Genomic DNA, 16,660 nt, shown 5'->3' on the forward strand with positions numbered 1-16,660 from the left:
CACATTATGGTGATTTGATATTTTTTTCACATTAGGAAACGATCCCTACGCCAAGCCCTTTTTATTTTTCAGTCAGTCAGTTATTTATTGATTGATTGAGAGAGAGAGAACGTGAGCAGGGGGAGGGACAGAGAGAAAGTGAAAGGGAGAGAATCCCAAGCAGGCTCCACGCTGCCAGTGCGGACAGAACCTGATGCGGGCCTCAAACCCAGGAACCCCGAGATCATGACCCGAGCTGAAATCAAGAGTCGGATGCTCAACCCACTGAGCTACCCAAGCGCCCCTATTTTCGGCCCTTTTTCAGCGACAGGAGGCTTACCTGGGCCGGAGCAAAGCAGCGAGTGGCACCCCGTGGCCCCCGCTGAGCGTGCGTGTGCTTGTGGCCCGGGGCCGCAGGGGCCGGGGGACGGCCCGGGCCCCAGCAGGGAGCCTTCTCCCTGCGGGATCCCACCCAGCGGGCCTGACTCCCGAGCCGCCTGTGGCTTGGCCCGGCCTCCTCAGCAGGTGCCTCCCCCCGGTCTCCATCCCCTTCCTTTCTGGTGCTGGAACCGCACGGCCGTCTTCGATTTGCCGTGCGGCATCCCTGCGTCTGTCCTTGGGGGCGCCCCGCCCCCCTCGCCTGCCCCCTGAGCGCATCGGTGCGGTTCTCCGGGAACCGCTTCACCGTCCTCCCCCGGGGTCCTCTCGCCCAGCTCCTCATGCACCGTGTTGAGCAGAAGCTCCCTGGCGTGTCCAGCACGTGCCGGGTCCCCTCCCCTCGTGTCCATACCTGTTTGCAGGGGAAATGTGGGTGCGGAGAGGGGTGCTACCAGGGGGTGAGGGATGCCACGGAGCCCGTGGCACCAACCCGACGCCTCCTTCCCCACGCGTGCACACTCTTGGGCCTCACCCGAGGGCCGTGGACCTCGCACGGCAGCGACATCTGGCTGCGTGTGCTGTCTCCCCTCCCCCCAGGACGGGCAGGGGCGGTGCAGGTGGACAGCCCCCAGTCCGGTCCCCGAGTGCCGACCGGTCGCACCGATGAGAGTACGGTAGGAATTCGCTTGTCTGGGGAGGCTGTCCCCTCCCCCACCATGTCAGGGAAAGCCCGCCATCTGTAGTCTGTGTGTGGTTCCGTGGAAAACACACCGGACGAACATGGGAAGGACCATGTTCTCTGCGACTGTGGGAACCCCCTTGTCCTGTCTGCAGTTCTCTTTCCTCCTTGACCCAGTGGACATTGTGTGGCTGCCTGGCCCAGCCACCAGGGCCGTGGGGAAGACCAGACGGGCTGAGGGATGGGACGGGGCGAGTCTGTCGGTCCCGGACTCCTCGGCCGGCTCTGCAGCCCTGAGCTGGGACTCGGGGCGAAGGCAAAACCGTGAAGCCCACCAGGACCGCGGTTTGCCCAACTTGGCCTTGGAGAAGTCACCGACGCGCCAGACCGTGTGATGTAGGCTACGTGTCACAGACGTTACTTCTGGTTGTTGCTCTGGCCCGGGCTGTGTGTGTCACGTGCGGAGTCATTTAGCGACTGTACCTCTGATTCGCCGATCGTGAAAATGAGGCCAAGAATCCCTCCAGGTAGCGTGGCCATGGGGATCCCACAACGGAACACACGGAAAACCACGGCACCGTGCCTGGAACCAAGTGGGTGCTCAGTGGGCCTTTTTCTCTCCCTTCCTTCCTCTGCCTTTGCTTCCCAGTTATAAAAATGAAGGGCCAGAATAAACATCCTCTAATTAAAAAGACCGGGCCTGTGCCTTTAAAAAAAAAAAGAGAGAGAGAGAGAGAGAGAGAGAGAGAGAGAGAGACCACGTTTTATTAGTGGGATACTCCTTGGAAGCCTTAAGAAATACAATTTTCTTCCAAGCAGGAGGGAAAAGCTCCAGAACGCTAGGAGTTAAAGGGAAAATGATAAACATGTCAGAATTACTTCTTTATTTCTATTTTTAATCTTTGCCATACAGCTCGGTGGACGGTGAGGTGCTTTTTCCAGCAGAGAAACTTTCCTTGGCCGAGGCAAGGCAAGAATAAATACTTTTCCTGGGATGAGTCCATTACTGGTGCCCTCTTTCCAATATTCTTCCACATTGAAATTTATGCTTAACACTCCCAAGCGGGGAAAGAGAGACCACGACTTTCTAAAGCAAACCCTTTGCAGTGCCATTTTGCAGTGAAAGCTGATGCTGTTCTGTTTTAAAAGGTGTGGAAGGTCTCAGGACAAAGTGTGCGCGGTGGCCTGGAAGGTTCACCTGGTGCAGGGAGCAGGAGGGAGGGTGAGAGGCCCTGCGTGCTCCATCCACAGCAGCGGGGCCCTGGGCCCCAGGCCTCCCTTCTCCGTGCTCCCGTCGGTGGAGGAGAGGCAGGTTGGACCGGCTCCCACCGGCCCCTCTCCAGGGAGGGGAAGCTCCAAAGCACAGAATCGGGGCTTTGGGGGAGGCAGAAACTCTGTTCCCATGTTGCCTCTGGCCCCTTCCTGCCTCCTTCTCTGGGAATGCCTTCAGGCTGACACGTATGCCTACCTTCACGGTCTCGCCCTCCCCCCTCCTCCCCACCTGGTATTGGCTTCACTCAGGCCAGCCCTCCCGCTGCCCCGCAAACAAGCCAGGCCCCCCAGCCGAGCTCAAGCCTGCTCCTCCTCCAGGAAGCCTTCCCCCATCACTCTGGTGTCAGAATTCCTTTGCTAGAGTCCCTCACCACCTCCACCCAAACTGAGTCTGTCTCCCCCTCCGGTGTTCCAACCTGGGCCGGTCGGCTGGATTTGAACTCTGCTCACTTTGTGTGAGGAGGGGTGGGACGGGAGCTCGGGAGAGAGAGACAGGCATGACATGGGGGCGGGAGAATATGGCGTCCACACAGCCCCAGGCACAGCGCTGGGCACAGACCAGCTGACCAACGAACCCTGAGCTGCACACCCTGCCTCTAGGAGAAGAGGTACAAACAGAGCTGAGGAGATGGCTCCTTCCCCCCATGACTTCGTGACTTCACCGGAGAGGTGTTATTTACATGCCTGAAGACAGTAGGGGAAATCTATTATTATATTTCGATGTTTGTAATATATATTCTGTTTGCAGAAAAAAAATGTTGTTGGCTGACAGTAAAAGGTTTACAATAAGGCTATTATCGTAGAAATACTAACCGAAAGCCGTTAGTAGAAAGAAGGAGCTAAAATTATGGCACATTAGCTGATATAATTATTATGATTATATATAGCTGGGAGCTGGGGGTGTGGAAGGCCGGGGGCAGGCTTTCCCGAAACCTTAGTGTATCTGTCATTGCAGAGAAAAGAAGTGGGGAGGTCGTATTTTAAATAACTGGATATTGCTTCCGAGAGAACAGGATCTCCACAAATAATGGCGAGCAAAGGCAGAGAGCATCGTGGGGACATTTAAGGCTGGGGTGTGGCCGGTTCTGAGGATTCGGGTGACCGTTGCATAGATGAGCAAGGCCCTTCACGTAGGAGGCCGTGGTGGCAAACTCTGGCTTTATTTTTAAATGGTTGTGTTCGGTCATCTTGGAAATAATTTTGGTGTTTCTGGGTCAATTTCCAAGTACTATTTCATTTTTCAGCGAGATCTCTGACTTGCTAACATGCCCCACCTCTTGTGAAAATGGTCTGATCGGGGAACATAAATTTCAGCAAGGAGGCACTGCCCACCGTGGCCGCTCAGGGCCCCACACCGGTGGGAGCTCCGTCTCAGCGGGTACTTCTGCGACCACCGGGGTGGGGGGAGGGGCACGCGGCCAGCCATACGCTGGCTCTTAAAACTTCACGTGTGTGGGGCGCCTGGGTGGCTCAGTCGGTTGAGCGTCCGACTTCGGCTCGGGTCATGATCTCGCGGTTCGTGGGTTTGAGCCCCGCGTCGGGCTCTGTGCTGACGGCTCGGAGCCTGGAGCCCGCTTCCGGATTCCGTGTCTCCCTCTCTCTCTGCCCCTCGCCTGCTCGCACTCTGTCTCTGTCTCTCTCAAAAACAAATAACAAATAAAAAAAAAACCTTGGGGCGCCTGGGTGGCTCAGTCGGTTAAGCGTCCAACTTCGGCTCGGGTCATGATCTCACGGTTCATGGGTTTGAGCCCCGCGTCGGGCTCTGTGCTGACAGCTCGGAGCCTGGAGCTGCTTCAGATTCTGGGTCTCCCTCTCTCTCTGCCCCTCCCCTGCTTGCACTCTGTCTCTGTCTCTCTCAAAAACAAATAACATTAAAAAGAAAAAAAAATCCTTGATGTGTGTGACATATGTCACTTCTGCCCAAGTCAAGTCACATGATCATGCGACTTCAGAGGGGGTAGGGAGGTGCCGACTTACCAGGGGCCCACAGGAGGGGCGAACCTGAGTATTTGTGGGTGGCTTCAATTTTGGCAAGGTGCCACGTACTCGAAAGCACTTGCTATTTGCCCCCAGACAAATGGGAAGGTTTCCCCTCATCCAGCAGCTTGTCCGTATCCTAACGTGACACACCGGGGACCCAAACTGACGCCCGCGTGCGGCTTGCTAGTTACTGCCGACGGAATCAAGAAGTGTCACCTGGTTCCCGCCGGTTCCCGGTGACTGTGGGTGGCTTCGGGAATTGTGGGAAGAGTTGGGTCTGGGGCTCATGGAGGAGGAGAGCTGTGCTTGATTAGTCATGTCTGGCTCGGGAGCAGCAAGTGGGGTATGGAAGTGGTCGCCAGGCCTTTGTCACCCTTGACCAGCTGTGTCCCCCAGGGGGCTTGGCAGGAGCCGCCGCAGGGGTCGGCCCGTAGACTCCCGCGGGAGGACGGCTCCCGACTCCCCTCCGCCCAGGGTGCGTTGCGGAGCCGGCCCAGGCTTCTACAGGCTCCCGCTATGTCTGCGAAGTCCCAGAGCCAAGCGCCTGTCTCCAGCGGCTCAAGCCAGCGTGGCCTCTTGGTCCTTCTTCGGCTGTACCGGGAGCACATTTTTCTAGAGCCCCAGAGAGAGAGCCGTTTTCTGAGTCTCCGCAGGCCATCCAGAGAGGCTATTAAGCAGCTTGCCCTGCCAGTTCTTTCCAAAAATACCCAGTCCTGTTTTTGAAAATGGAGGATTATATAATTCTCAAACTGGCCTCACCCATTTCCCCTCTTGCATAGATGCCCTGGCCGTCCCCGTGCGGTTAGGAGCAGCGGTGGAGAGACGCAAGGTTTGACGTTGGCCGCCTCACACGCCGGGGAGCGGATTCCGTCTGCGGGAGGCTTGGGCCGCGTTTGGACCGATGGTCACTCTCGGGGGTGATCCCGGATGCCTTGCTGGGTCCAGCTCGCTTGTTGCTTTGTTCAGGAGGCCGGTGGCTGTGCTGCAAAAATCGCTTTTCCTCGGGTTTCTCTGCCACCCCTGTTTGTGTGTTGGTCACGACAGGCTGTGCCCTGGAGCGAGGGCGAGGGCGCGGGCACGAGGGCCCCCGGGGCACGTCCTGTACTCCCCTCCTCACCCTCTGTAGCACTCAGGACGAGAAGGTGGGGGCGTTGATCACTTAAATGGCGGGCAAGGACTTTTCCGTCTATTTTACCATTTTGAGGGGAGAGAAGGATGTTCTCTTACACGGGGGAGGGGAGGGGAGCGGGGCCGCGTTTATTGAGCGCTTACTATGTATCAGGCCCGCACGCCACACTGTGCATTATTTCATGGGTCCTCGCAGCAAACCTCAAGATGTGGGTTTTGATAACCCGATTTTGTGGTTGGGGAAACGGAGGCTCCATCAAGTGGAAAGACTTGCTCACTCGGCCCCATTAGGTCAGGGTCGGGACTCAGAGGCACGTATGCAAGCTCTGGGCCTCTGCGGGGGGCCCGAGGATGGGAGTGGGGGTGCCCGGACTGCCCAGCGTGACGGGGTGGTGTTCGCCCTTCACCCCTGTGCAAAGTCACAGCTCCCGCTCCGGACCTTCTGGGATCCTGAGGAGCTGTGTGAAACCATGCCACCTTTTGTTCTGTGTGCGTGTGTGCGTGTGTGTGTGTGTCTTCTCCCTGATTGATTTTCCTTTGTTTAATCTGGAATTCTCTCGGGCGCTGGTATTCCGTGGTAGCCTTGCTACCCAGGCAGGTCAGAGGAACGTGGGCAGCCTGTTCTGTATAAATACCGTGAGTCACATGTATCCCCAGCTGCCAAGAACATCCAGGCAGGACCCAAGTCTTCCTTCCTTTGGCCGGCATACGTTTCCCGAGGACTGGGGACAGTGCGTCCTCTGTCCTCGCAGCTTCTCCTGCTCTTCTGGGGTCTTGGGGACCTGGTTGTCGACACATCCAGTCCTTTCTTCTCAGCCTCCCGAACCACGGGGCTGATCACCAGATGCGGGGAGGGTGGTGGCTCTCAGCAAGGGGGTTGCAAGCTGTGTGGCCCTGAACACCTCCCTGAACTTTCTGAGCCTCCGTCTCCTCGTCTGTGAAATGGGGTGATAAGAGTTGCTAAAGGTGCAGGGTATAGAAGCCGGTGGGTCTGGATTTGACCCCGGGGCGTGAAGACCGGGTAACTTGGGGCAAATCTTTCCCGCTGGTTTGCAAACCCAGTGTTCTCCCCCATAAAATGGAGATTATAATAGCACCTAAGGCTGCTATTATATGACTGGGTTGCTGCGCACAGTCAACGAACTAAGACGTGGCCACGCTTAGGGCAACTGTAGGCACCGAATAAGCCCATCTGACAATGGGGTTCAGGATGCAGTAGGGTGCTTCAAAAGTAGCTGACTTTGGGCTTCGTGGCAACAATGGAAAACCTTCCAGAAGGCAGCAGTTAGAAAGGGACTGCCCAAACCAGCGTTCCATTCGGCCAACGTGTACTGACCGTCTCCCGCGCCCCAGGCTCCGTGCTCGTTGCTCAGACTTTAGGGGTGGACTTCGCCCCTCCCTGGCCCCTTGGAATGCGCCACCCCATGGGGAGACCGCCACCGACTGCGTGGTGGAGGGCGGAACGGAGGCGGCTTGGAGTCTCGCGGGGCGTGGAGCGTGGGAGGACATATTCTCCCCGGCTTGTTGTATTCAGAAAGTTTAATTTCTACGTTGTTCGCGATGGTTTCGTCTAGTGGTGCTGGGAGCGACCGGGCAGGTGAGCAGAGGCCGGGCTGTAAAGGGTCACCCTCAGGAGTTCCGGCCCAGAGGCGACTGAGAGCCATGGAGAGAGCGTGAGCAGGAGGCAGACGTGGGTACATTTGGATTTGGGCAAGATGGCTCTGGCAGCCACGCGGGTTGGGTGGGAGAAGGCAGATCAGGGCCGGGAGACCAGCTTGGAGGCTTTTTCCCTCAACCAGAAGAAAAGAACGGTGACCCAGTGACGGGGACAGATTCTAGAGGTCTGTAAGAGGTGGTGGACAGGGCTACTGGGAGAGGACAGGGCTGCTGCTCAATCAGGGTGTGAGATGGGGAAGTGAGCAGGGGTGAGGGTGGGGGCTTTGGTAGGGGAGAGGACCACTTACTTCCTCCCGGGTCTCCTTCCTTGCCAGGGCACTCCCTCTCAGGGGCTACCTTCGACGTGCCCAGCGTCACGGAACAGACCTGGGGCCGAGGGAGGGGGAGCGAACTCAAGGTTCCGCTCTGGGCACATCCCAGAAGGGGGTCTCTGAAGTCCCCCTGTGGGCCTTTCTGCCTCACCTTGGGGCTGGAAGGCAGGCAAGGCAGGGGCTCTGGGAAGCTCTCGGGTTTCCGAGAGCCACTGTGTGGGAAGACGGCCATTGGCCATCGGGCACAAGGAGGGTGGTGTGGACGGTTTCCTTTTCCTCCTGGTTGGGCAGCTGGAGGCTCTGGTCCGCCGGCTGGATTGTGTTTCATCCCCAAGTTGAGAATAAATGAAGGCGTGCCGACTCGTGCAAACCTTACCTGTGTCTGACAGCTGGTGGATCTGGTCGAGCCTAAAGAAGCATCCTGTTGCTCTGACAGATGCCCCCAGACAAGGCCGAGAAGCCGACCCTCCTTGTGCACAGCTGCCCTCGCTGGTGTCGTGTTCCCCACCAGCCTCGGGGCTGAGCCCGGGGCCTGGCTCCCCACAGGCGCTCAAAGCACGGTCCTGGCCGAGTGCGCCGTCGTCCTTGGGGCCGCCACGTCTGAGACCTTGCAGGAAGTTGAGGGAGGTTGATGTTTGCAATGACCTCACGGTGTTTTGACGGCCCGCTCTAGCGTGTGGTCACGGCCCCGTCCCTTTCCAAGCCAAACCCAGCCTGTGCCAGGCATCAGGTCTCCGAAACCGGGGCCAAGGTCCCCTGGGTGTGGCATCACAAGGCTCCCTGTCGGTGCCCGTCGACTGGTTCTCGCGGGGACTCTGTTTGCGCGAGCCCTTGTCCCCACCTTGATCGTCCACGGGAAGGACGCAAGAGATTGTGGCCAAGCCCGGAGCCGAGAGCTCCGACCTGACGTTAGCAGGGTCGGCGCGGTGCTTAAAGCAGCCACTTGCCCCGTAATGACGGCCGGTGCGGGGGCTCGGTCCTTGCAGAAGCAGGCGGTGCCACTTGGCTAATGGTCTGGGTTTATTTCCTCCCGTCTTGTTGTTTGTGGCATAAAATGAGGACATTTCCAGTTGGAGAGGATCCCTCCCCCTGACAGGATGCCGTGTGGTTTCTGCGCCTTCGTCGGCTTCCATCAGCTTCCACCCAGGGCACCTTGCTGGCGGGGCGGCCTCCACACAGATGGTTGGGCATCAGAGCCAAGTTCGGGAAACTGTCGCACCCGGGGGGGGGCGGACCATGGCACCGGGAGTCAGGGGGCCAGCATCCGTGTTGGCTGTGCTACTGAGTAACGGTGTGATCCCAAGAAAATCGCTTGCTCTCTGGGCTCCTCGCACGGAGGCCTCCCGCTGTGGCCGCTTCGGGACTTCTCGGGCCAAGAGGCCTCTCCCTGCCACGGGCCCTGGAGATTCCGTGCCCTCTGCTCTCCGTGACCTCACACACCCACGCCACCGCCGGGGGTCCCCTGGACGCAGACGTGGGGAGGCTCCACTCTGCCAGCTGAGTTCTTACCGGCTGAGCCCCGTCCAGCAAATCTTAGCTTCATCATTTCTGAGAGAGACGGGGGGGAGGGGTCAGAATGTTCCGTGAGCGGTCTGTTTGGGCTGAGGTCCAGATGAGGGGGCCTCCCAGGGGCGAAACGGGGGCAATGAACAGACCCTTCTTCGGCGTCCGCCGTGTGCACGCCCGGCCGGCCAGGTGTGGGAATTCCCACACGTGTCCCCCGCCACCAGACGCGTCCCGATCTCACAGGCGGGACCTGTGCCGCTGGTGAGGGCCAGGGCTGGGACGCGGCCCCCGGTGTGCAGGCCCCGGGACTTCGAGGCGGCTCGCCACCAGGGAGGGGCCCGGCAGACGTGACGGGGACATGGCGGGCCCGAAGCTCCCTGGGGCCGGAGGCCTTTCTCGAGGCCTGGGACGGCGGTTAGGTCTTATTCATCACTAGGGGGAGCAGGGCGGTGACGGCACACGCGGGGTCCCTGGGAGAGGACGCGGTGTTTGCTTAGTGATACCTGCCAGGCGCTGGAGACGGGGAGCCAGCGGTGTTTGCCTCGCCTTTGGCTCACCCGCCCTGTTCCCAGCTCTGGCTCACCCCCCACCGCCCCCCCCGCCGGAACCTTCTTCCTCTGCTGTCGGTTCCCCCACCCCTGGCCTCTGCAGGCACCCGGCCTTCTCTTGTCCGCGCCTCAGGCTCTCACCTTCTAGGCTCGCGGTTGGAACTGCCACCGGGTGAGTCGCCCCTGTCAGAGTCTCAGCTGGCATTCCTGCAGTCCTCAGGTCTCCTCCTGGGACCCGAGCGGACATCCCCCAGCATCCTCTGCTGCAGACAGACCCGCAGCCTCCCTCCCCGCGGGCGCTGGAGCTTTTGCATCCCTAGCCACCGCTCCGCGACCTGGCGCCGCGGGGAACTTCTGGCCTCTGTTTCCGTGGGGGGTGGGGGGGCTATCTGCACCAGCCTCCCCGCCGCCACCCTGTTCCGACGTCAGCCGCCTCGCCTAGACTGGCAGGCCCCCCCATCCTGCCTCGTCCTCCTGGCTTGTGGTTCACCGAGACCTTGACAGACCATTTCTACGTGGGACGGACTCACTGCCTTTGACCTTCCCTTCTTCTGGGGGAAGGCGGGACCTCACGTGCCCCCTTCCTGTGTGGGAAGCAGACCATTAGGGCGTAGATCCGGTCAGCCCGCTTTCTCCGGCTCGAAAGGTGAAAAGTGACCTCCCTGGGCCAGTAGAAGAAGGTCGGTCCTACCTGTAGGCCCAGGTTTCATCACTTCGAGTTGGGATGAATGACGTTCTAGAGCATTCTCCAACTAGCTGTTACCAGAGAGCCTGAGTAAAGTGGATCCTTTGAGCTCCATTAGGGTTTGTGTGTTTTCCCCACCAGCCAGAGGAGGAGGCAGGAGGGGGAAGCAGCACCCCCACATCACCCACGTAGCTCCTCTTACGGGCCGTGGTCGCAAACCCGCGGTACAGGTTTTGGCGGCCTTGGGGTCCCCACGTAGCCATGAAGACAGTTCCGGAGTGCCTCCCGCGTGCCAGGGGGGCGCCGTGTCCCTGTGCCGTGCGTGTGCACGAGTGTGGACCCGTGCGCACACGTGTGTGCATCTGTGCGCGCGTGTGTGGTCTCGTTGGCTAACGCTCACAACAAACCTGTGGTGGCATCGAGGGAACCGAGGCTCGGGGGGGGGGGGGGCGGGGGGTGACCGGTGTGAGTGACGACACACGCCGGGAACTACTGGGCTGAATGCGTGAAAAGCCTCACCCCGAGGCCCCAGCCTCCCCCCCACCCTCCGCGGAGCACGCATTATTTTCTCCTCTTATTCCTGGACACGTTCATAAGAATTTCCAGGACAGGGCTGGGCCGGGACGGCCTCTGTCTGACCCGCTATTTCAGCCCCAAGTGCTGAGAGCCAGCCAAGCCTCAGCACAAATGGCCGGGGTTCGGACAAGCCAGCGGGGCCGGTGCGCCTTCTCGTCAGCCTCTGCGAAGAGAATGGGAACGAGAGAATCCAAGTCTCCATCGGTCAGCTCATCTGGAGCCAAGCCACCGGCCTCCTGGGCCCTCCGGGTCGGAGGCGGTGTGGCAGGACGGACGGGAGACCCCTGGGCTTTCAGGACGCTTCCCTTTTCCCCAGTTAGGGGCCTGCGGGCGGCCCCCCACCCACGAAGCCGCTCTCCCGCCGTCCCGACCACGGCAGGCTGCCTGACGTACGTGTGGGCCCCTCAGGGTCCCGGCAGCTGGAACCTTCCGCGACGAAAGGAAAGACCGCCGCCCGGCCTTCCTCCCGCGTGCACGACGCGCACAGACCCGCCTTCCAGGCTCCCTCCTGCAACTGTGTGAGCCACTGCGTGGGAGCCTCACCGTCCTTCCTTGTCCCCAGGGCACCTGCCCACCGCCGTCATTCACCTGTAGTGGCCCCGGTGCCTTCTGGGAGTCGGGCTGCCGCGGGCACAGGAAGGGAATTTTAAAGAACGTCTGTTCCTGCCTGCAAGACCGTGGGTTTTACAGGATAGTACGTTTTCTCCAGATGCTGCACGTTGGCATCATCCACAGAACGCATTTGCTGGCCACTTACCGGTGGGGCACTCGGCCTCTCTCTGGGGCTGCGTCATCCTGAGTGGGCCTGGATGCTGCCTTTTTTAGCAGAGGGACACTTGAGTGTGACCCACGACTACCGTGAATGTCCCCTCACACTTGATGGTGAAAGTGATACCATCACCGGGCCGCCCCAGTGGTGATGCTGTCCCCTGCCCCGAGGCAGTGATGAGCTCAATTCTCTGTAGCTGGGATGAGAGAGAGAGAGAGGGAGAGGGAGAGAGAGGGAGAGAGAGGGAGAGAGGCGGAGACACAGAGAACGTGGCCATCACCACGGGCGCGAGGTGGAAGAAAAAAAACCCGGGCCTATAAACACAGACCACACTACAGCCAGACAAGTTTCAGCCCAAAGACCGTGATCCGAGAACTTCAAAAAAACAGTCCCCAGAAAAATGCCACGGAGATAGTCAAACGTAGTATGATGGGAGCTGAGACTTGGAGGAATTCTGGCGGGACACGGCGGAGGGGAGGCTCGTGGGAACTCTGCCTCCGTCCCCCCCGGCACGGCTGAACCTCTCAGCTGGCAAGTTAATTTGCTGTCCGTTTACCGTGTGGCATTTCCACAATAAATCTGAATCGTCCCCTTCCCTTCTTCCCCGTCTCCAGAAGGCTGCAACAGAGATTTGCAACTAGATGGAATATATAGAGAGAGATACAAATCTGTCAGCATCGCAAATAGATAGGTCCCGATGGGATGCTGTTTGTCAGGTGCACAGGAAACAGGCATTTCCTGAGGATTTTTTTGAAAAAGAATTTCACGCGGTGCCGGGGTGGCTCAGTCGGTTACATGTCCGACTTCGGCTCAGGTCGTGATCTCACGGTCCGTGGGTTCGAGCCCCGCGTCGGGCTCTGTGCTGACAGCTGGGAGCCCGGAACCTGCTTCGGATTCTGTGTCTCCCTCTCTCTCTCTGCCTCTCCCCCGTTCGCGCTCTGCCTCTGTCTCTCAAAAATAAATAAACATTAAAAAAAAAAAAAAAAGAATGTCATGCAAAGGAAAGCACGTCGGTTTGCCCCAAGACTTCTTCAGAACACCAAGTACCGGAATCCGGAAGGAAGAGGTCTGGTCCAACTATCGAATTGTCCAGACTAAGCAAGGCTGTAAACGATTTGAATAATTTGATCACTGCGCTTGATAGGAACGGCGTGTGTCGGACCCTGGACCTTGCTTGCCCTTTAATGGACTCCTGTGACCAGCCGCCTGTAGCGTGACTGTCCTCTCGTGGGGGTGAACGTTTCTCCGGAAATGGGAACATAGTCTCCGTCGCCTATTTATGGATTTCGCGCGTGGGGTGTTCTGGAGCAAAGCCTAGTAGAATGAGACCCGCTCAGAAAAGCAGAAGTAGCTGTGGGATGACTCTTCACCTCCTGTGCCACAGGTCCCGTAATTACAGGGGGGTCTCCGGAGGGGTCTCCCCTGGCGTGGTCTTTGGGGGAGCTGCACGGCACAGCAGAAGGGCGGGGTGTGTGCGTGCACACGCGTGTGCGATCGCACGCGTCCTCCCCGTGGGTACCCAGGCTCCGGAGGTTCTGGCTGCTTCTGCACAGCAGACCCTTTGCGTCACAGCCCTGCGTGGGCCCGGGGTCCTGGTCTGGGCTGGCGGCCGCTCACTCTAACGGCCGCCTGTGGCTCGCGTTGGTCACCACTCCTGTTTGTCATTCATCCAACACTCGGTGACTCAGTTTCCTTCACACCCATCTGTCGGTAACAGATCGCAGCCCGGCTTTCTGCAGCCGTTACTGCGCCCGCTGGCCAGCGCCAGCCCATAACGCACGGTTGTGCCTGTACCTGGGGCTTTTCAGGCTTTTTGTCAGACTGAGCCCAGGAGGGAGTAAGAGGACGTCCTGATGAGGACGTCCCAGAGGTGTCCCTCTGGCTCTGGAGCTGTGATTTCTCTGACTCCCCGTTCTGCCGGTGGCTAAGGCCAGTCCTGGGGGCCCTGGAACCTGCTGGGGCCAGTCACTGTGCCCTCCCTCCCACCCAGGGCGGTGTGGGCAGGGACGGGGTGCTGCAGAGTGGCCTTAGGGATGGATATCTTTATTTCATTTTATGTTTAGTCCTCTCTACACCCAACGCGGGGCTCGAACTCACGACCCGGAGATCGAGAGCCTCACGCTCTACTGAGGGAGCCGGCCAGGCGCCCCGGGGACAAGTGCCTTCTGTTTCTCGCAGGAGAGTCCCTGCATTTGATTTCTTCCCTCCCGTGAGCCCTTTGGAAGCTGCGTTGACTGGCAACAAAATCGCCTTTACGTTTGGGCCGTCACGTAACTGGGACCCTCTGGGCTGGGCGATGTCATGGGACGGCGAGCTGTGTGGAGGTGGGTGACGTGGCTCCCGCCCTGGTTCCGCTGTCTGCCGGCGGTGTGGCTGGGCGTGTCTGTAGTCCTCCCTGAGGCTCAGTTTCCCCTTCTGTAGAATGGGGCACTAGCCACGAGGTGGACCCAGACCTGGCCCCTCCCGGCGTTCGTGTCTAGGCGGAAGTCCATCCAGAAGCAGTTACAACACGGGGGTCGCGGAGATGACGCAGGGTGAGGTTTGAGGACCCCTGGTCTAGGGGACGGCGGCCCCCCGGCTCCCAGCCCAGGCGAATGGGAGATGTGGGGAGCAGCTGGCCTGGGGAGGGCTCTGTGTGTTTGGCCTGGGAGGAGGAGGAAGGAGCCTTGTGTGAGGGTTGCAGCTTCAGGCAAGGTCGTGAAGGACACGATGGAGCTCGAGGAGGGCGTGTGGAGAGGTTCAGAAGGAGCACGGGGGCAGCGGGGGGCAGGAGGGGCCAGAACGGGGACAGTGGGGGGGCAGGAGGGGACAGAACAGGGGCAGCGGAGGGCAGGAGGGGACAGAACAGGGGCAGCGGGGGGCAGGAGGGGACAGAACGGGGACAGTGGGGGGGCAGGAGGGGACAGAATGGGGGCAGCAGGGGACAGAACGGGGGGGGGCAGCAGGGGGCAGGAAGGAACAGAACGGGGGCAGCGGGGGGCAGGAGGGGACAGAACGGGGGCAGCGGGGGGCAGCGGGGGACAGAACGGGGGCAGCGGGGGGCAGGAGAGGACAGAACAGGGGGCAGCGGGGGGCAGGAGGGGACAGAACGGGGACAGCGGGGGGGGGCAGGAGGGGACAGAATGGGGGCAGCAGGGGACAGAACGGGGGCAGTGGGGGGCAGGAGGGGACAGAATGGGGGCAGCAGGGGACAGAACGGGGGGGGCAGCGGGGGGCAGGAAGGAACAGAACGGGGGCAGCGGGGGCAGGAGGGGACAGAACGGGGGGCAGCGGGGGACAGGAGGGGACAGAACGGGGGCAGGAGGGGACAGAACGGGGGCAGTGGGGGACAGGAGGGGACAGAACGGGGGGCAGCGGGGGGGCAGGAGGGGACAGAACGGGGGCAGTGGGGGACAGGAGAGGACAGAACAGGGGGCAGCGGGGGGCAGGAGGGGACAGAACGGGGGCAGCAGGGGACAGGAGGGGACAGAACGGGGGCAGCGGGGGACAGGAGGGGACAGAACGGGGGCAGCAGGGGGCAGGAGGGGACAGAATGGGGACAGCAGGGGACAGAACGGGGGGGGCAGCGGGGGGCAGGAGGGGACAGAACGGGGGCAGTGGGGGACAGGAGGGGACAGAACGGGGGGCAGCGGGGGACAGGAGAGGACAGAACAGGGGGCAGCGGAGGGCAGGAGGGGACAGAACAGGGGGCAGCGGGGGGCAGGAGGGGACAGAACGGGGGCAGCGGGGGACAGGAGAGGACAGAACAGGGGGTAGCGGGGGGCAGGAGGGGACAGAAAGCCTGCGAGGCCGCCCTTTGGGAAATGTCCCCAGGTGGCACGGAATGAAGCGTGGCAGGCCCGGCGGGCCGTGCCGTTTCCCAGCGCTCCAGCCCCCGCTGTCCTGCGAGGCACAGGGGCCTGGGTTCGGGCTTGGCTGGGGGGGGGTGGGGTGGGGGTGGCAGGCCCGTGGGGTGTGTGGACTCAGGATCTCGGGGGCGAGGCAGCGGTGGCCCGGACAGCGTGTGCCTCCTCCAGGGCCGAGTGGCAGGCAGCGGGGAGGCAGAGACGGGCCTCTCTGAGCCGGGGGCCCAGGTGGAGACCAGGGTGGAGAACACCCGCGACTCCGAAGCCCAGCGGGGGTATCTGGGCTCCCCGAGCCCCCTGGTTCTCTGTCTCTTTACAGAGACCCGCAGCTCTGGACGCAAGAGGGCTTCGCGGTAGGAATGCATGACGGTGGGGGTCGGGTGGCCCCGGGCCGACCCCGGGTTGCGGCCTGTCGTCCCTCCTGTCGGAGGGGCTCAGGTGCAGCTGTGGCCACGGGGCTCTGTGAAGCGTGGGGGGGCCACATTCCTTCCCCCACCTCTCCCGGCCCCTCGGAAAGGTGGATTTGGAAGTGGGGTGACGGCGAGGGCCAGACAGGGATAGAAAGAACCTGTCGCCAACACTTCCCATCCGTGGCCGTCCACACGGCTCCTGTTTCGAGCGTCACCTGCTCTGGCCCGAAGGCCAGGAATGTGTTTGCCGAGGCGGGTGCACATGCCTGGCATATACCGTGTGCCGTGAGCTCGGCCAGGGGGCCTGCTTCTGTTTTGCAAAACCGGGTTCAGAAACCTTGCCCTTCCCATTTTTAGCAACGATTTCCACGGGCGTGAAGTTATATTATTACAGTCATGGTCATGAGTAATTCACTCTTTGATCTACGCTGCCCGTAAGTTACCGTGTCAGACCCTACGGGTTTCTGAAGCGTCAGTTTAAAATAAACCGTGTGGTGTGTGTGTGTGTGTGTGTGTGTGTGTGTGTCTTCTTACGGTCATGAAGTGTTATTTTTCAAAATAGGGATCTGTTTCCATTTTCGAAGATTATATGTCTTGGACCAAAAAATGTTTTGAAGCTTTATTGGAGAGAGAGAGAGAGAGAGAGAGAGAGAGGGATCGTCCGAAGGGGAGGGGCTGAGAGAGGAAGAGAGAGAGAGAGAGATTGTGAGCAGAGGAGGGGCTGAGAGAGAGAGACAGGTGTAGCAAGCTTTGCTGACCAGGCATTCAGTGGGGTTAGCAATTCAGCTCCACCCCTGCCCCGGCCCTCCCTTCCCCGACTAAGTCTCTTCCTGTGCTCTTGTGAAGCTACCCTAAGTCACCCCGAGTCGCCATGCCTTCCCTCCTGCTGTCCCTCTGCCTGGAACGTCCCTGCCACA

At 60.4% G+C, this 16,660-nt stretch overlaps 2 protein-coding genes across 2 annotated transcripts in view; both read left to right on the top strand.

Annotated features, from left to right (window-relative positions):
* Positions 1 to 1,431, top strand: part of LOC128772667 (collagen alpha-1(I) chain-like) — a 31,179-nt gene extending 29,748 nt beyond the window's left edge. The window contains exons 11-13 of the mRNA XM_053888580.1: positions 305 to 398; positions 955 to 1,031; positions 1,192 to 1,431. Coding sequence (XP_053744555.1) covers positions 305 to 398; positions 955 to 1,031; positions 1,192 to 1,431 — 411 coding nt within the window. The remainder of the gene's footprint in view (positions 1 to 304; positions 399 to 954; positions 1,032 to 1,191) is intronic.
* Positions 1 to 16,660, top strand: part of CEMIP (cell migration inducing hyaluronidase 1) — a 128,522-nt gene that overhangs the window by 27,548 nt on the left and 84,314 nt on the right.

This window comes from Panthera pardus, unplaced genomic scaffold (assembly GCF_024362965.1).
Source record: "Panthera pardus isolate Hobbes unplaced genomic scaffold, ASM2436296v1 HiC_scaffold_23, whole genome shotgun sequence".
Classification (NCBI taxonomy): Eukaryota; Metazoa; Chordata; class Mammalia; order Carnivora; family Felidae; genus Panthera; species Panthera pardus.